Source organism: Tupaia chinensis, unplaced genomic scaffold, assembly GCF_000334495.1.
Source record: "Tupaia chinensis unplaced genomic scaffold, TupChi_1.0 Scaffold000187_1, whole genome shotgun sequence".
In the NCBI taxonomy this organism is placed as follows: Eukaryota; Metazoa; Chordata; class Mammalia; order Scandentia; family Tupaiidae; genus Tupaia; species Tupaia belangeri.
The window spans coordinates 301,220-322,259 of record NW_006159662.1 but is presented as its reverse complement, the minus strand read 5'-3'; the positions used below and the strand labels follow the sequence as shown (position 1 = coordinate 322,259).

General features: G+C 36.2%; 1 protein-coding gene across 5 annotated transcripts in view; it reads right to left on the bottom strand.

Annotated features, from left to right (window-relative positions):
- Window positions 1-15,160: 15,160 nt before the first annotated feature.
- The window catches only part of ABCA5 (ATP binding cassette subfamily A member 5), a 74,224-nt gene continuing 68,344 nt past the window's right edge, over window positions 15,161-21,040 (bottom strand). For all 5 annotated transcript variants that reach the window (XM_027771142.1, XM_006146735.3, XM_014587155.2 and 2 more), the window contains 4 exons: window positions 18,932-19,081; window positions 17,872-17,951; window positions 16,199-16,254; window positions 15,161-15,500 (listed from right to left, as the gene is read on the bottom strand). In XM_027771142.1, the coding sequence (XP_027626943.1) occupies window positions 15,393-15,500; window positions 16,199-16,254; window positions 17,872-17,951; window positions 18,932-19,081 (394 nt within the window). In that variant the 3' untranslated portion in view covers window positions 15,161-15,392. The remainder of the gene's footprint in view (window positions 15,501-16,198; window positions 16,255-17,871; window positions 17,952-18,931; window positions 19,082-21,040) is intronic.

The window sequence follows — 21,040 nt, the reverse complement described above, 5'->3', positions numbered from 1 at the left end:
TCTGATTGCCATTTGGAGTCTGCTTGAGAAGTTTCAGATGTTATGATCCTTAAAAGAATCAAAGGAGAGATTTAAGACTGGTGGTCTAGAATCCAGCCGCAGGGCAGGCGCCATTTCTGTCCTTTCTACCTTTGGGCTGTTCTGCTTTCTTCAGTCTGATAAATGGCTGGGACTGTTTTCTGGATCAGCACTCATTTCCTGCTCTTTGTTCTGACTTCTTAAACCCTATTGCCGCCTCTTTATTTCCCAAATGAACCAGCAGGAGGGTGACCCTTTGGCTCAGTACAATCCTGTCTCCAGCTTCCCAGACTGCCTTGCTGGCTCTCAGTACTCAAGTAGCCATGCCAAACCCCTTTCTGGGACTAGGCAGGTGCTTCTCAGCCCATCCCTCTGCTGCCATCTGGTGGTCAGAGGATTTGCTCATTTGTCCTCCTGGTCACTACTAGGCCTGCTAAGCATCTGGAGACTTTGGTGCCTTTCCCTCTGGCAGGATTAGAAATGGTGTAACTCTTAGTTACTGCCATTTTTTTTCTTTTTTTTTTTGTAAATAAGACTGAATTTAATTGCAAAACTAGAGATAAAATGCCTTTAAATAAATAATCTTGTCACTGCCACATTTCTAATGTAAGATTCAGTCTCCAGCACAGCTGAGATCTATAAATTGCTGTAAATTCTCTCGATGCTCAACTAGACCCAAACACCAACAAATTTAGGTGGTTTTCTATAAAATTCAACTCTGAATTTTTCTCTCAGTGTTCTGCTGCATGAGTTTTGTATCCTCAGCTGTACAAGCATGTCCCTGAGGTCAAGATAAGATCTTAAGTCTGCACCTGACAATAATAACACATGAGATGATTATAATGCCTTAAGTCAAATAGTACTGGTAGGACTTTAACAGGTTTTCTTCCCTGAACTTCACAATGTAAGCAAAGCTATAGGGAATTGTGGATCTGCCTCACTGTATTTATGGATAGTTTATGTTCATCTTGAGCTTTCTTCCTCCTGTATAAAGAGAGGTAATGTTTTTTTTTGGGGGGGGGGGGTTGGAGAGGTTTTTGCTACAGGGTGCATGCACTCGCCAGAAAGACAGAGAGAGACAGAGAGACAGAGAGACAGAAAGCAAGAAATCACCCCCTAGGGGGATGGCCACGCAGCAATCCCTTCTCCTCCAATTTCCTCTCCAGATCTTGGGCATGCATGCACATATGCCCGGCTTGAATTTAAGCCAGGGGTCTGGGACTCGAACCATGGTTGACTTACATGGGAGTCCAACAACATAGCCATTACATCAACTGCTGGTCCCAACAGAGGTAATGTATTTTTAACAAAGCTACAAAAGCAATTCAGTGAAGAACCTTTTTAACAAACGGTGCTGGGTGCTGGAATAATTAAATATTCATAGGGAATAAAAACACAAATCAAAAAACAAAACCAAAATAAAAACAAACTTGATTTAAGTCCTTGTATCTAATACTAAAACAATCTCAAGGGCAGGCCTGGTGGTACAGCAGTAATGTGCTGCTCAGGTGAAAGTAGACCTGTAAGTAAGCTCACAGGTTTGGTGCCCTCAGTGACCCATAAATCCTGGTTGGTTCATCCATGATCCTGACTGGCTGGAAAGGCCAAGGTGGGGAGATTATAGTGTAGAATGCTGTTAAGGATACTTTCTGTACTTTCTCTCTCTGTCTCTCAGTCTCATGAAAGAAACAAACAAAAAACTGTCATAAAATGAATTCTTAGTTTGAATATAAAACTACAAAAGTTTTTTTTTTTAAATCAGAGAATTTTTTTTTTTTTTTTTTTAGTTTTTGCTATAGGGCATGTGCTTCTGCTAGAAGCAAGAGGGAAAGCATCCCACGGGGGATGACTGTGCCACAAACTCCCATCCCCCACTCTCCTCGGGATTTTGAGCATGCATGCACACACACCCAGCAATATCCCAGAGCCACTGGATCCAAACCGGCAAGCTGACCATGTAGGATCCAGTGCCTTAACCATCACACCACCTGTTAGCCCAAAGAAAACCTTTTTGACTTTGCATGTTTGTAGTGAATTCTTAGATATGATACTTTAAGCATTATTAATAAATAGGAAAATTGATATATTAGATTCCTACAAAATAAAAAAGTGTTAATTTGGCAAAACATTGGATTGTTGGAAAAGTCATGATGATGATGCATCTTTTGTATTCAAGAAATGTGTCATGACTCTTCTGACAACCCAGCATTCTATTGTCTTAATCTGTTACTGTGTTGCTAAAAGAAATACCTGAGACTGGTTGATGTATAAAGATAGAGGTTTATTTATAAAACTTGTGATTCTTGTGACTTTCTGGAAGAGTCCCTGCACGTCACAAAGAGGCAGATAGCAGAACTCTTGGCAGAGCAGAGCTTGTTCTGTATCCACATAGCTGTTGCCTGTTTTGTTTTCTCTATATATAAATACTTCTATATCTATATATCTCAGAAGTCAATCATGGGGACCCCACCCAACTGACTTTATCACACACAAAGACTCTACCCTGGGACCCCATTAAATTTTCACTTTACATCCTAATTCATTCCAAGTGCCTGACTGGTTGATGTATATAGATAGAGGTTTATTTATAAAACTTATGATTCTTGGGACCAGCAGCTAGCGTAATGGCTATGTTGCTGGACTCCCACGTAGTTGACCGCGGTTCGCGTCCCGGACCCAGTGGCTTAAAACTCATGCCGGGTGCGTGTGCGTGTGTGCCCAAGATCCCAAGAGGAGAATGGAGGAGAAGGGATTGCGGCGTGGCCATCCGCCCTGGGGGGTGATTTCTCACTTTCTATCTCTCTGTCTTTCTGGCAAGAGCATGCACCCTATAGCAAAAACCTCTTAAAAAAAAAACCTTATGATTCTTGTGGCTTTCTGGAAGAGTTCCTACACATCACAAAAAGGCAAATGGCAGAACTCTTGACAGAGCAGAGCTTGTTCCAATTGGATATCCCAATTTCTGGGGGATATCCAATCAATGCCCACCAAAACCAAATTTTAAAACATGAACCTTTGGGGGGACAAACTATTATCCAAACAATACCTACTAAAACAATGAAAAGATAAGCTATAGACTAGAAGACATATTTGCATCAAACTGTAGCCAGAATACATAAATAACTTTCAAAACTCAACAACAATAAAAAAAACAGGGCTGGTTCTGTTGAATAGTGGTTAAGTGCTGTGCACTGGGAGTTGGTTTAATGTGGCTAATTGTGGTTTTAATCCTGGCTCCAATGGCCTGAAAACCATGCCAGGCACATACACATGCATGCACCAAATTTGGACGAAAGGGAGAAATGAGGCGAAATAGACCCCAGCATGACTGCACCCCATTGATGGAGTGCTCTGTCTATCCCCCACTCACTCCCTCTCCCTCCAGCACGCACACACACACATCCTGGCAATAATTGATAAATTAAATGAAAACTATTTTTAAAAGGCCTAATTACAAAAACCTACATATTCATAAGAGACTATAAAGATAGCAGATACACATTTGAAAAGGTATGTACTGTTGTACTGTAAATGTGTTTTAACAATCTCTACATTATGATGTTCTGACAACTTAAACATTCTTTCTGGCTTGGGAGAGACTACCCCTCCTGGTGCTATACAATTCTTTTATATATATATGTATATATATTATATATTATATAAAGAATATAATATATAACTATTATATTTATATAATATATAAAGAATATATATTATATATTACATTTAATCACTGTAGATCTTCACAGTGCACATGGTTTTTCCCAGCATGAATACAATGCATATCAGTCACGATAAAGACATTACTATATATATTACCATCAGCAAATATCTTTTCATTTTTGCATCAATTAAATGTATTATTTTTCTTTTTCTCCTCCCTCCCTTCGCCATTACTTACTTTCTATTACCCCTCCCTTACTATTTCTAGTACCTAAAGTTGCCCTCCCTGCTATTACACCTTCCAATCTTTCAGTTTCTGCTAAAGAGTGCAGACAGTTGGTATATATTGAGTAGGAACATACAAAGTCTGTCTTTCAGTCTGGCTTGTTTCACTTAAGTCATCCATATTCATCCACTTTGTACCAAACGTCAGGGTCTCATTGTTTTGTATGGCTGGGTGGTATTCTGGGTGGTATTCTATAGAGTACATATGCCATATTTTTTAATCCACTCATCTGTCTTTGGACGTTTGGGTTGATTCTATGTCCCAGCAATTGTAAATAATGCTGCAATAAACATGGATGGGCAAGTGATTTTCCAGCTATGTGAGTTTCTTAGCCCTTGGGTAAATACCTAAGAGTGGAATTACTGGGTTGTAAGGTAATTTTATTTGTAGGTATTTGGGGTTTTTTTAGGTTTTTGCTTTAGGGCATATGTGCTCACCAGAGAGACAGAAAACAGTGAGAGGGAAAGTGAGAATTCACCTCCCAGGGGGGATGGCCATGCCACAGTCCCTTCTCCATTGTCCTCCAGGGATATTGGGTATGCACACACATGCATCTGGTGTGATTTTGAAGCCATCAGGTCTAGGACTCTAACTGTGGTTGGCCATGTCGGAGTCCAGTGACATGGGAATCTCTATGTCCTTCTCCACAGTGGTTGTACTAATTTATATGCCCACCAACAGTGAAGGAGAGTTTCTTTTTCACTGCAGTCCAGCCAGAACTTGCCACTCTATTTTTTTAATTCTGGTAATTCTGACTGGAGTTAAGCAGTTATCTCACTGCAGTTTTGATTTGCAGTTCCCTCATGGTAAGAGAGGTTGAGAATGTTTTCATATGCTTTTTAGCCTTCCTTGGAGAGTTATCTGTTCAGCTTATGTTCCCATCTTTTAATTGGATTATTATTATCATTATTATTATTATTGTAGGCAAGCTGCCTTGAGTTTCCTGTATATTCTGGTTATCATTTCCTTACCCAAGGTATAGTTTGCAAATACATTCTCACACTCTAAGGGTTGTCTCCTCACTCTCATTATTTTTCTCTTTTGCTGTGCAGAAGTTCTTTAGCCTAATACAGTCCCACTTGTCTATTTTTAGGACTATTGTCTGTGCTATGGGGTTCTTCTTTAAGAAGTCTTTGCCCACTTCAAGGTTTCCAAGAGTTTTCTGTGTTTTCTACTGGTAGTTTTATAGTTTTGGGTTTTTCATTTAGATCCTTAATCCATTTTGAGTTGATTTTTGTTAGTGGTGAAAGTTAGGGGTCCAGTTTCATTCTTCTGCAGGTGGATTTCCAGTTCCCCCATCACTATTTACTGAAAAGTTTTTTTTTTTTTTTTCCCACTAGATCATCTTGTGCCCTTTGTCAAGGATCAGTTGGCTGTGTTTTGGGGTTATTGTTGGATTCTGAGTTTTGTTCCATTGGTCTGCCTGCCTGTTTTTGTGCTAGTACCATGCTGTTTTGATTATCACAGCTTTGTAATATGTTTTGAAGTCAGGAAGTGAGATGCCTCCTACTTTATTCCCCTTGCACAGTATTGCTTTGGTGACACAGGGCCTTTAATGAGTCCAAATTATATAATTTTTTTCTATTTCTGTAAGGAATATCTCTGGTAGTATGATTGGAATTGCATTGAATTTGTAGATTAATTTAGGTAGGACTGCTATCTTGATCATATGAATTCTTTCAATCCAGGAACATGGGATATTTTTCTACACTTTTCTATTCTTTTTAATTACTTTTTCAGGTGTTTCATAGACCTCTTGTAGAGGTCCTTGACTTCTTTGGTTAGATTTATCCCTAGATATCTTATAGTTTTTGTGGCTATTGTAAATGAGATTGCTTTCTTAAATTCTATCCCCGTTTGTTCAATGTTGGTTTATAAAAATGCTATAGATTTTTGGGCCAGCAGGTGGCATGGTGGTTAAGGTGTTGGAATTCCCACATGGCTGGCCATGGTTTGAGTCCTGGACCAGGCAGCTTGCTTTCTCACTCTCCCTCTCTCTCTCTGTCTTTCTCTGGCAAAACTCGTGAAAAAAAAAAAAAAAAACTAATGCTTTAGAAAATGCTATAGATTTTTGTACACTGATTTTGTATCCTGCCAATTTACTGTATTTGTTAAAACTCGTTAAAGAGGAGTGGAGAAAGTGAGCAGCCTTGTCTTACTCGATTTTAGTGGAACCATTCAAATACCATACAGACTTAAAAAATAAGTTTGCAGAAAGAGTCTATCAAACCCTGGTAAAATTTATTTATTAAAAAGTACAAGTGAAGGGGCCAGACAGTGGCACACTGGTAGCACAACTAGTGGGAAGGTCCCCAGTTTGTGTCACTGGGCACCTGTGTGTGTCTGTGATCTGGGTTGGCTTAGGCTGAGGGGCGGATCATGGCATGGAGGAGACAAGCACAATAGGGGTGCTTGTCTCTCTCCCCCCTCAACCCCTCTTTCATGAAATAAATAAATCTTCAAAAAATTAGAACTGAGAAGATCTACTACTTCAGTCTGAGTGAACCAGAATAAGAAGTCCACATCCCTGTGAGCAGAGCATAAAACAGTATCTGCATATGGCAAGATTACAGAAATGTGTTAAAAGATAACTTTTCCACTGACATCTTTGAGTAAATGAACTGATTCTATTTTCTATCCAAATCTATGCATTAAATCAGTGTTTTCAAATGGAAGTAATCCTGCTGCTCCCCCGTTCTCCAACTCCAAAAGATATCTGGCAAATTCTGAGGACATTTTTGGTTGTCAGTTGGGGCAAGGGATGGTGCTACTGACATCTTTTGAAAAGAGGCTAGGTACGCTACAAATATCCTGCAGCCAACGACAGGGGAGTATCTGGTTCCAAAAGTCAATAGTGATGAGGTTAAAATACCTTGTCAAAAAACAATCATAAATCACTGTAGTGAAAAAATGGATTTAAGAAAAAATCTAGTAATATTTTGGACATAAAAATGGATTTAAGGTTCTTTTTCTCCAGTAGAATATTATTTGCACTGGATTTTGATATATATTATGGCCTGGATCATGGTTTGTCTCCCTAAATTTCATATTTGGAATTTGATGTTGGGAGGTGGTAAAGCCTAGTGAGTAATGATGGGATCAAGGTGACTGCATCACAGAGGCAAGTCTCGTGAATTGATTAATGATGTCCTGTGAGACTCAATGGGTTCTGATTTCATAAAATGAGGTTTAAGAGCTTTTTCCCAAACAAAATTAAAAAGAAATTAAACACTTTTTCGGTGCTGGGAAAATAAAATAAAATAAAATAAAATAAAATAAAATAAAATAAAATAAAATAAAATAAAATAAAATAAAATAAAATAAAATAAAATAAAATAAAATAAAATAAAATAAAATAAAATAAAATAAAATAAAATAAAATAATAAATAAAAACAAAAACAGAACTTTCTCCCTCTTGATCTGCAAGCACTCACCACCACCTATACTGCCATCAGCCATGCTGTAGGCCTAGGCCCTTAGACTTTCCAGTTATCAGTATCATGAATTGTAAATAAGCCACCATCTTATTTATAAAATTATCAACCAGGCTTACATATTTGTTAGTAACACAAGAGCAGACTAAGGCAGTCCCTCTACAGCACAATGCATTCCTAGAGCCTCTGACATCCTAGCCACTTCTTCCTCATCTAATCCATGGCATCATCAGAATGGACCTGTGTCATGTTCTGTGTGATGTCCAACAGTTCCAAGTACCTTTGAAATACATAGACAGAGAGTAAGAAGACCCTAAAATAACCTTAGAGCAAGACTATGAGATGTATACTTTTGTCCATTCTAAATTAATACAAAATGTTTGATTCTCTTTCTGATCTCTGGAATATAAAATTAGTCATTTGCAAAATCGGTGGTTGAATACTAAGTGACAGAAGCTATTGTTCATCTGTTCTTGCAAAACTAATACCCCTGGTTAAGCTGCTTGATTACAATAGAAACACTAATTGGTTGGGCATGCAACAGATAATGTCTTCCTCTAGAATCTGATTTTTGTAGGGGCAATATTAGTATATTAAAATGAAAATATAATAAAGGGGGAACCAGCAGTTAGCGTAATGGCTATGTCGCTGGACTCCTGTCGACCGCGGTTCGTGTCCCTTCGGTGGCTTAAAACTCACGCCGGGCGCGTGTGCGTGCGTGCCCAAGATCCCGAGAGGAGAATGGAGGAGAAGGGATTGTGGCGTGGCCATCCCCCCGGTATATATATATATATATATATATAATAAAGACCATCCCTCACTAGTATCTTAGGGTGGCACTGATTTCTTACATTCCCCTCCCAGAATGAAATATTTTTATTTCTATCTTGGCTGAAGGGAGGTCAGTTTTCCCTTTGTATTGGGTGGTACCATCCCCAGATTCATGTTCTTCCTAAAACACTGGAATGTGATGTCATCTGATATATTTGGTAACAGTGATGTAGTCTCACCTACATGAAACTGGTCTGCTGCAACATCCAAGAGTCCTTATTTCCTTTTTGTTTTTTAACCATTAACAGAGTATACTTTATTCTGTTAGGTACGTAGATTGTCCACTCTTCTGTAATAAAAGCTCAGTAAAAGAAGAGTTTTAACCTATTATTTTAATAAAGTATATTCCTAGCATTGAACAGTACCTGAATCACAACAGGCATATAATAAACTACTTGTAAATACATGAATTATAATGAAAAACAAGCGGGAAACTTAAAGACTTTGGGTATTTTATCATGGATGTCTCAAGGACTACCTAGTGCCTTGATTTATGGAAGGTAAATTCTAAAGCCTGCATACTTAGTGCTCACGGTCACCCCTTTTAGATTACGTTTCTTAAATCAGTCAAATAAAAGCTGTATTTGTATAATTTTGAAGACTAGAACTTCCATTTTTGGCTTTGTAGGAACATTCACTATTCTCTTGGAGAAAAGAAGGATGACATTTTACTCTTGACTACTTTCACATTTTGAACTATGTTGCAAGTAATACCAATTTTAAAGAATTAAAAGTATTATGAAAATATCTTAATGGCCCAGATTAGTAGCCTTGGCATTAAGGTGGCACTGTATAATACTGGTTTAGCACAGAAGACTTGGGTTTGAATCCCACATCAACCTGAGCACATCAGGTGCTCCTGAGAACCACCTGGTTGGCTGAGAGAACAGGGGTGGGGGAAGGCTTGTAGCATGGTGAGACCTACTTAAGGGTACCTCCCTCTATCTCAATAAATAAACTTTCAAAAAAATTAACAGATATGGTAATACTGTATTTTAAAGTTTCTTACCAATTTTAAAAACTTGACCAAGAATAATTCTGATTTCATTCAATCACAAATTTAGTCTCACATATATTGATATGTAAGAATTTGAATGCAGTCAACAGAAAACAAATATCAACTATATGATAATTACATAATAAAATCAATACTATAACCTATAACTTGGTCAAAGCAATTACTAGTTAATACATTAAAAGTAGTAGCCAATTAACTTTTCCTAAAACTATGTGACAAAGATATATTAATAAATAACTATTAAGGTATGGTGATCTAAAATAATAGTACATTCTGTCAGTAAAATTATAATAGTACTGTGGTTGATAACACATAAACTCATTAAATAGGGGCCAGCCAGTGGCATGGTGATTAAGGTGGCTGGATTCCACATTGTCAAATGCATGGTTGAAGTTCTCAACCTGGTGTCTTAAAAAACATGCCTGGCATGTGTGCATGAGTGCCCAAAATCATTAAAGGGGAGATGAAGAAGGGATTGTGTCACGGTCATCCTCCATGGAGGAGTGCTTTCTCCCTTTCCCTCTCTCTGTCTCTCTCCAGTAAAAGCACACATCCTTTATCCCCCCCAAAAAAAAAAAAAAAATTACAAAAAAGAAAGTGAAGTAAAATTGCAATCCAGGTCAGGGATTCATTTACCCAGTCTTTAATCAAGAAGACTACACTATACTCTTAACACAGAGACTTGGAAAGTCCTATTACAGTGAGTTAAAATTGAAACATTAAGACAAGTGATATCTCATTTTAGAGAAAACTATTGGGTTACAAAAACCTGAAACTTAGATTGAGTGAAGTAACAACTAAAAGCTCAAAAATCAAAGTCTGGGCCCAGCCACAGTATTGTGTGCTGTATGTTGCTGCTTGGCAGGCTGAGGCCTGAGTTTGGTTCCTGGCCCATCCTAAAGAGTTGGGTGCCATGGCACTCACCTGTAGTTCCAGCCACTCAGGAGGTAGAGACAGGAGGATCCTCACACAATGAGATCCTTTCTAAAACACACACTCTCCTCTCACAACAAAAAAAAATTAAATTTAAAACATCAAAGTTTAAACATAAAAAAGGGCTACCTTAAGAGTTGCCACCTTTGTCTCAGAGGTAGATCCAGGTTCTACGCTGACTGATATTGGCATTTAATTTAGTTGACAGGTACTTCTTGTTCAGTCTGTCATTAACTGAGCAACCTAGTTAGCACCTATCTCTTCGTCTCAAGTTACCCAAGAGGTAAACTTGGTGGACTGAGACAGCTCTTTTACTGGCAAATGTGTAGCCTTAGGAAGATATATGTACAGACATGGTTAAAAGACAAAAATTATTCCAAACTATTGTCTTGATAATGTAGCAGGGATACTACAAAGTTAGTGAAAAATGCATTAGAAATTAATGGAAAATGAATTATTTCAAATTTTTTTTGCACCAAAATAACCTTGTACTTTAATCCCATTTTTCCACAAACTTTCTGAACTCTCTATATATTATGCAAAAATCCTGTAAGTATGATAGCAAGCCTTATAATTTTGTGTATGCTATTGTTAAAATATTAAAAAAAAATTTAGAGGTTTTTGCTACAGGGCACATGCACTCACCAGACAGACAGAGACAGACAGAGAGACAGAAAATGAGAAATCACCCCCCAGGGGGGATGGCCATGCTGCAATCCCTTCTCCTGCATTCTCCTCGCAGGATCTTGGGCACGCACACACACGCACCTGGCGTTGAGTTTTAAGCCACCGGGTCTGGGATGCGAACTGCGGTCGACTACGTGGGAGTCCAGCAACATAGCCATTACGCTAACTGCTGGTCTCAAAATATTTTAAATTTTTGAGAATTTGACTTGCTTATTTAAAAAGGCAACTTATTTGATTTGCCAGAGTTGTAGAAATAATTTGTTCATTACATTTCAAATATTGCTAAGTGTTTGAATAAATTAAATGTTCTCATAGATTCTAAAGAAGTTGATAAATATGTAGAGTAAAATATATGGGAATAATTTATCTGTTAAATTTAATAAGGTGTAAGTAAAAGCAATTGCTTTATATTAGCACAAAATAGTTTAAGTTTGAAATGTGAATGTGAATTAAAACACAAAGTAACTATTAATGTTAATTCTGCACATGAAAACTCCCCTAAGAAACTTAAAAAAACTAACAATATTACTGCCCAGTTTTTGATTCATTTTTAATATGAGCCACTCATCATGTAATTAATACTAAATAACAAAGAGTTCATTTCAATATACAAAATAAAGTGTCTTCAACTTTCAGCTCTTAAAAGCTTATTATTAATACTATATTATTTACTTTTCTTAAAGGGTAGCACTGTGAATTATTTACATATAACATATTATGAATAAAAAATAAGCAAACTTTTACCTTACAAGAATAGCAAATATAAAAATTATTCACCTGAGAATAAGTTTTTTTTAATCTTATGTAATATATTTCAGGAAAAGAAATAAAAAAATCAATGTTAGCAACATTAAAAATATATTAATGATAAGGAATTCTATTTTTCAAAAATATTGCCTATTTTATGTTACATGAAAATACAGTATTTTAACAAATTCAGAGCACAAATGAAATGAAATGTTGAGTAGACAATAGAACAACAAAAATAATGAAAACACTTACCCTAAGTAGAACTAACTGTGCTCTTACGAAACATTGGTAGTACTGCTAGCAAAGCATTTGTCCTATGACAGCTTGTTACATAAGTATTTGTCTTCCTCTTACTAGATTGTGGGATCTTACAGGGGCCAAACTTGGTAGTCTTCCTTTTATCTAAAGAAAGCATTGCTGGAAACACAGTCACTAAAGGTGTTGAGTTATACTCTAAAAAGGTTTTAATGATTAAAACCAAAATATTGACTTAAGATAATGTGTACCAATTTAAAAAAGAAAGAAAAAAAAGGCTTTTAAAGAAAGCCCACCAAGCCCAGCTATAGCGGTTTGAGCAGCAGGGTGCTGCTACATGACACTGGAGTGGCATGGAAGGCCCAGATTCAAATCCCAGACCAACTTAAATACACCAGTCATGGCAGTGCATGCCTGTGATCTTAGCTCCCTACGAGGCTGAGGTGGGAGAACTCTGACATGGCAAGACCCTGTCAAAAATACCAATGTCTTTTCTCTCTCTCACTGAAACAAAACAACAAAAAACAGATTCTTAACAAAAACAAAGTGGAAAGAAAATTAGCTCCCAAAGTGAAATGTGAAGTAGACTCATCGACTGTTTATCCCTGTTACCAACTCGTTGGCCCCGACTTCTGGAAATGACGTTTACCTGAACAGTCAATAACCAGAATCACTTTATCAGGCTGACCCTTATTCTACCTTTAAAATTTGATTGTGGATGGAAAACATAAAGTGTGTAATGTTGTTTTTCTTTTTCAGCTATTACCTTATATATGTATTTATCTATACTGATAGAAAAATTTTGAAATCAGTTAAGACAGTTTAAACAAACATAAGCTTCATATGTGGCTTTGTCTCCTTTTCTTCTCATCTTATGTACCCTTGCTTTTCTCAGTACTAGTGAAATTATATTCCTCCTGAGTCAGAACGATTTTGTTGTGGTGAAAAAAAGAACAGAACATTCTTAGAACTAATTTAATTCGTGACCAAAATATATTCTCTGAGAATGTAAAAACTGAAAAAATGTCAAGTATCTTTTTTAAAATGCTCACAAGAACATGTACTCATATAAAAAAATAGTAAATAATTGCATGAACACAATAGATAAGAATATGACATGACTAATCAGCATAATCTCAACTTTCACATCATAGGAAAATATTTCACTTTGTTTTGATCACACATCTACAAATGTAAAGTGGAAGTGACCAAATAGCCATGCAAAGTGGGCAATGTCCTATTAGTCATGCTCGTCAGATAACACATCTTTCTTAGGATTGTTAGGTTCTAGGGAGGAAAAAAATATCATTTTCAGAGACTCCCTAGCAAACTATTCCATACAATTTCATTTCTTCTATTAAATTTAAGTGTTAATGTTTACACAGTTACAAAAACAAAGCTCAAAAGAGAGGTCCCTTGGTATTTATATTAATATTAGATACTAAAAGATACCTCTTTAAATTTACAGTACCATTTAGTAGTAACTTGCTTAGAAAACACAATGTGCTATTTTTTAATGTATCTACAAAGGTAAAGACTTTCTGGGACCAGCAGTTAGCGTAATGGCTATGTCGCTAGACTCCCACGTAGTCGACTGCGGTTCACATCCCAGACTGGGTGGCTTAAAACTCACGCCAGGCGCGTGTGCGTGTGTGCCCAAGATCCCGAGAGGAGAATGGAGAAGGGATTGCGGCGTGGCCATCCCCCCAAGGAGAGATGTCTCGCTTTCTGTCTCTCTGTCTCTGTCTGTCTGGCGAGTGCACACGCCCTATGGTAAGAACCTCTACAAAAAAAAAAAGACTTTCTTTCAAATGTGTCTTGATTGTATTCATCATGCCATAGCCAAATTAACTAAACATTTGAGTGAGGTTCTCAGGAAAAGAATCCAAAATTACAATTTAGTATTATGAGGCAAGTGACTGCCAACTGAATCTTGCAAGGAGAAATAACTTAGCTGTGATTTGTAAAATCAAAGCACAGACATGCCAAATGACTCACTTAGATGAGTTAGAAGGCCTCTGAGATAGCTGATCAAGTACATATCTTTAGGAATGCATACAGCAACTGCCAAAGGAATGAGGGGAAAGATTGGTCATGTAGCTTGTACTAAGGAAGGAACACTATTTTACATCAGCTGCAAGAGCGTAAAATCACAGGTGTTTTATTACTCGATGAAGCTACTAGTTTATTAAGTTTTATCAACATTAAGGAATTAATAACTTCATTAAAGGGTTTGGCTCTTTAACTATTGCTGCTGCTGTTTTTGAGATTGAAGCCTTTATAATGCAAAAACTTTCCCAATGTACTTATTTTGTCAAGTGAATATTTTCATTCATCTGGTGAAAATATAATGTTAACAAGTATTATTATACTATATTACACCTATAGTATCATGGCTCTACAAGGAAATGTTTCTAGGATTATGGGTTCTATGAGGAAATATTTCTAAGATTATATTAGCCATTCCTTACTTTAACTCTGTCACAGAGTGAACTTCTGGTTCTTATTAAAGAGATTTATGTACACCCCTCTTCCAATCCTTAATTTAACTCTTGAAAATTTATTTATATATGCCATGTTCAAAAGTGACTATTCAGTGAATTACTAAATAAGTCTATACACTGACCTACTTTAAATTCTACAGAGGACAGTGGGATTCAAATAATAAAGTTTACCAATAAAAAAATTACCAATAATTTTTCTTTTTCAAGAATAAAACTAAAAGTGCCCTTTGTAAGGAAGATGACAAAAATTTCTATCTTCTATGAGGGGTGGGAGAAGAGGAATTGCTTAATGCTTTCACTTCTACAGATTATTTCTCATTCTAGCCAAAAAGAATCAGTTTATTATATAATATGATCCTAGACATTGTCTTCTTGATTGTAATTACTTATATCAAAAACCACCTAATAGACAAGGTCTCATTTCATTTATTATGATTGATGACTGCCACCTAGTGGGTGTCACTTTCATCAAAACTTACATTGAGATTTTCAGTGTTCCAGCTTTCATTTTTAAGGATACTGACTTTCATATTCCAAGTTTCTTTTAGAAATTGAAAAGGAGATGCAAGAAACTTTCACATTGATTTATGTCTCTTTTCTAGTATTATTTATGCATTAGTTTTTAAAATTTAGATTAAGACATTACATACTTATGAAATACGGTGGTATCTATTTTTTAAAAAATAAAGATAACTATTTAAAATCAAATTATTCTATTATAAATCCTTTAACTCATGAATTTGGAAACATTGTTTTTAAAGATGAAAAAGATAACATACTGACCACAGTTCATTATAGCTCAGATACAAACATGCAGGTTAACTTAATTATACACAAGTTTTATTTAAAGAAAAGCAAAACACAAAACCATAGCATTTGAATTGTGGAGTTGAGGAAAATCCCAAGTGCTTTCAGGTTCTCCAGTTGCCACTTAAATAGTAAACTTCTTAAACCAAAGTTAAAATAAAGTGAAGAAGAAATAACTTCCATAAACAGATTGAGAGGTAAAAATTCAAAATACTACTCTGTCTTCATGTGTTCTTTCCCACCAAAGTGTGCTGTTTAAAGTGCCACAACTGTTATCTTCTTCCTCTTGTTCTTTAGTGAGCTCTACAAAAACCTAGATGAAAGGAGATAAATGAATACAGTAATTTGTACCTTAGTTATCTCAAGAATTTTAAACTGAATCAGAAACAAACAATATAAGGCTATATCTAATCACATTAACAAGTATCAAAATTGTGTTGATATTGATATTATTCAAGCAGACTAAGATATCTTCATTAATACATACAGAGATTAATGTTATTTTATAGGACTATAGTTTGTTTTTAAATTAATGCATCAAGTATTACTGTCATAATATTTTAACAATATTATTTCAGATATGCTAATATAAAACACAATTATCATGATTCATTTTCTTTACCACACTGAAAAAATTGAGCTATTCCAAAGAAGAAAACAGTAATTAGCTTGACTTAAATCATCCCACATTATATATATATATATATATATATATATATGTATGTGTGTATATATATATATATATATATATATAAAGTCACATTGTACTCCATAAATGTATACAAATATGACTTTTCAAATAAAACTGATATTAATAAGTAAATAAATTTAAAAAGTTTTTAAAAATAAGCAAACAGAGAACCTAAAGTCACTTAAAATCATACAGAGTTCAAGATTATTCTGTAACAATTTGTTTTGGGTTCATAATCTCTTACCTTCTCTATAAATCTAAACAATTGATATTACTTTCTTCTATATAAAAACATTTTTTAAAATTTAACATTACAGTACCTGTTCCAACGTTGCTTGAGAAAAGCTATATTCTTCAATGGCAAAAGTATGTTTAGCTATTGAAATACAGAAATAATGTTTTAAATTTTCGAAGAATAAAATATTCTCTTGGGTGACTAACAAATCTGTTATTATTTTTTTAAACCTCTGTAATCAACTCATTTAATTCAGAAGCTGTCCAAATAAGTTATTTTCCTCTCTCTGTCTTACTTCCTTTCTCTTCCCCAAGGCCATAGCTCCTCCTCGGCCCTAAGCATTATATGTTTTTTTGTTTGTTTTTTTTAAAGAATTAATTTTATTTATCATCATATTATTATTTTTTAATTGATACAGGGCATACACACTCACCAGAGAAAGAGAGAGAGAAACCCACTACGTTCAGGACTCAAACAGCAGTTGGCCATGTGGTGGTAGTCCAGTGCCTTCACCACGCTACCAGCTAGCCCCTTCTTTTTTAATTATTAATTTACTATTATTATTGTTTTAACTTGCTATAGCTACTTACCAGAGATAGAGAGAGAGAGAGAGAGAGAAAGCAAGTGGCCAAGTCCTGTACTTGAACCATGGTCGCCCCAACCACTATGCCACCTGCTGACCCCCAGCATCGTATGTTTAATGCGGTCTTCTTTCATGATTTCTGGCTGCCTCCTCCTTTCTCTTCTTTTTCTTCCTTTTTATTATTTTCTTTCTTTCTTTTTTTTTTTTGGTCCCTGCTCTTTGCCTTCCACTCTCCAACTGTTATTGCTCCTTGAGTTCTAGATTAAGATCGCATCTGTATAAACTTTTCTATGTATCAAATAATTTTGCAGTCTAATCTAACCCCATACTTCTGGTGTTCTATCCACTACTTTATTTCTGCTTAAGTAGTTCAAGATGTATTCTTTCTAATCATAAAGAAGACAGCAGAAGGCAAAAATGTTATCTATGCAAATGCATATATTATTCACGCAAAAATCATTAGTCCTGTTAATGATTAGTGATTAGTCCTGTTAGTTTAATAAAATAGTATTTGTGATGGAAATATATGGGTTATCAGGAAACAGTTTTATATTCAGTACTTACATAAAAACAATCATAAAAAACATATAGTTATTTTGAAAGACATTAATGGTAAACCTTATACATAAATACATATTACTTTAGTTTATAAATGCCAAAAAATATCCTGTATATGAATATTTGCCCCATTCAGGATCTTGCCTCTCCTCACTGCCACCAATAACTTATTTTTAAACATCAAGATTCAATAAGTTTCTTTAAAACTTTGGAGATGCCCTCCTCCTGCACTAAGAATTCTCTCTCCTGCTGCCACGAGTGTCTGTTGCCACTGCTGTTTATGGCCCAGTATGAACCAAGGATTCAAGAAAGTCAATGCTCCTGCTACTGCACTAACTGCTGAGATAATTAAGCTGACCTTTCTCAAAGATGCAAGGTGATAACCTGCAGCAGTGTCTACTAAAGAATGTAAAAGGTTTACACTGTAATAGAGTTGATCTACAAAATGTTGACAATATTAGTATATACCTATATCTTAGATTAAATAAAAAGTTATCTTATTTGCCAAACTTTATACAGTAAAATGAGTCCCCAGTTCCAAACTACTCAAAATAAAATTCTTCCATAATTTGAGAGCTACCTTACAATGTTTTTCAAATATTATTTCAAGCACTTACCTTCTTCCAGTTTAGAAAAAGATTGTGAAAGGGACTGTACATCTTCCTTAGGAATTTTGTAAGCCAAAATAGAAGAAAAACTGAAAAGAAAAAATTCAAAAATTACTACTACCCTGTTCTAAAGCTAAGGCTCAATTTTTAATTTTTTTTGGAGAGGTTTTTGCTACAGGGCCCGTGCGCTCGCCAGACAGACAGAGAGAGAAAGCGAGAAATCACCCCCCGGGGGGGATGGCCACACCGCAATCCCTTCTCCTCCATTTTCCTCTAGAGATCTTGGGCACGCACGCACACGTGCCCGGCATGAGTTTAATCTGCCAGGTCTGGGACTCGAACCGCGGTCGACTACGTGGGAGTCCAGCAACACAGCCATTACGCCAACTGCTGGTCCTGAAAGCTCAATTTTTTAAAAGAGATTTTTGCTATGAGCATTTGCCAGAGAGACAGAAACAGGTAATTTATTTTTATATTTATTTGAACAAAAACTGTCTGCAATAATAAAAATATTTCAATCTACAATAACTCTATCATTATGACTGAACAAGAAAATTTTTTTAAAATTTCCCAGAATATACATGCGCTCACCAGAGAGAGACAGGGGTAGGGAGAGAAAGTACCCCCCGATGGGCATGGTCAAACCAAAATTCCTTCTTCTCCACTTCATCCTTTTGGGACTGTGGGCATATACTCACACATGCCTGATGTGTTTTCAAGACACAGAAGCCAGGATTCAAACCTCATGGTTGGTCATATAGAATTTAGCTCCTTTAAGCACCTGGCTAAAAGGGTTAGCCCTGAATAAGAACTTTAAAAAGTTTAAATACTATTGAATATTGACAGATCTAACAATAAGATAGATATAAAACTCAAGCCATCAGTCTTCAGTAGTTCAACATTGGTGATAATATAGACATTTTAATATACAACAATATAAACATTTTAATAACACACACACACATACACACAGCCTATGAATGAGAAGAGATCTTTCCTTAATTTTTAATATAACTACCTATTATATTATTGCTCTAAAAAATACACAGCTATATTCAAAAGTTTTTACCTTTCCTGGCGGCTCGCATTTGGGAAAATATACTGAATTTCTCTTTGAAGGCGGTCTACTTCTAGGTTTTCTATCCAATCCTTTAATTTAATTTCCAGAAAGTAGCCTTTTCCAAATTTGCTCTTAAGATGTTGTACTGTCCCAATGCATCTGAAGTGATTTTTAAAAGAAAGATCAGATATAAAATGAGTTGACAGTTTCAAAGAATTCTTTCTCACTTAAATCTCTACAGTTTTTAAAAATAAAATTATGCCAACATACTTCTACACTTACAGAAAAACAGAGCTAATACAACATCCCTATATACTCTCTAATCAGTTTCAGATTCCCTAATATCATCCTATGTTACTATGGTACATTTGTCAGAATTAAGAAACTTGGTTAAGGGTGCATTACCTTGGGTGCATTACCCTTAACCAAAGCCCAGATTTTATTCAGATCTCAATAGTTTTCCATTACTGCCCTTTTCTGGGCCTCTGTCATATTTCCTTAGTCTCCAACAGCCAGTTACAATTTCTTACTCTTTCCTTCCTTTTCCTGACTTTGACAGTTTTGAGAAGTACCAGTCAGTACTGAAAATACTGTTTCAGCAGACTGTACCTCATTTCAGGTTAGTCGGGTGTTTTGCTCATGTTCAGACTGGTTAATGGATTTTGGAGAAAATACCACACAGCTTTCAAGAACAGTAAAGGGAACCAGCAGTTAGCGTAATGGCTATGTTGCTGGACTCCCACGTAGTTGACCGTGGTTCGTGTCCCGGACCTGGTGGCTTAAAACTCACGCCGGGCGCGTGTGCGTGCGTGCCCAAGATCCCGAGATGAGAATGGAGGAGAAGGGATTGTGGCGTGACCATCCCCCCTGGGGGGTGATTTCTCGCTTTCTGTCTCTATGTCTCTCTCTGTCTGGTGAGCGCACGCGCCCTACAGTGAAAATCTCTCAAAAAAAAAAAAAAAAAAAAAAGAACAGTAAAGAAAGTGGCAACTAAATACATCTTTTTCTATGTGAAAAAGGAAAGTACTGAAGTATTTTTTCTTAACTTTTCCAGAAAACTAATTTCCATTTTTAGTTTGATTTGAATATGATTTTTAATCACATAATATTGAGGGTATGTAATACCCATGTAACATTGCTTAGTTAACATACTATTAAATATTCTTTGTCAAGTTTCCCAACTGTAAAGCTATTCATCTCCCCCTTCTGTACTCTATTCTTTTTTTAAAAAAGAATTATTTTATTTATCTTTATTGATTTATTTTAATTTGACCAGAGAGGAACAGAGAGGGGTGAGGGGAAGCAAGAAAGCAAGCCGCCAGTTCCGGGACTCAAACCACGGTCAACCATGTGGGAGTCCTGTGCCCTTAGCCACCACACCACCTGTTGGCCCGTACTCTATTATTTAGAAGAGTCTGGCCAAGTCCAGCTCAAACATGAGGTGTAAAAGATTTAGTTTTCCTACTGGGAATGGATATTACCTACATAATCTGGAATCATTCTGTAAGGAAGTTTCACCTCTTCTCCCACATTTATTTAATGAGGTAGGTATAATCTTTTTTTTTTTTTTTTTGAGAGGTTTTCGCTATAGGGCGCGTGCGCTCGCCAGACAGACAGAGAGAGACAGAGAGACAGAAAGCGAGAAATCACCCCCCGGGGGGATGGCCACGCCGCAATCCCTTCTCCTCCATTCTCCTCTCGGGATCTTGGGCACGCACGCACACGCGCCCGGCGTAAGTTTTAAGCCACCGGGTCCGGGACACGAACCGCGGTCGACTACGTGGGAGTCCAGCGACATAGCCATTACGCTAACTGCTGGTTCCCAGAGGTAGGTATAATCTTGTGTGTGTATATTTTGTGTTATAATCTGATACATTTATTTTTTTTATAACAAATATCATATCAGAAAATAATACTTCATGTTATTAAGTAAGTAAGTTAATTCAGAATGAAAGTAGCTAGACATATTTTGAGAAGAACTAACATATGTCCAGGTAATTCTATAGAAAGCTGATTCAAAAATGCAAACAAGAAAACATGCTTTAACATTTAAATTAATACATATTGCTATAACATTTTTGAAATGATGACATTTGGAATTTATCCTCCACCCTCTTT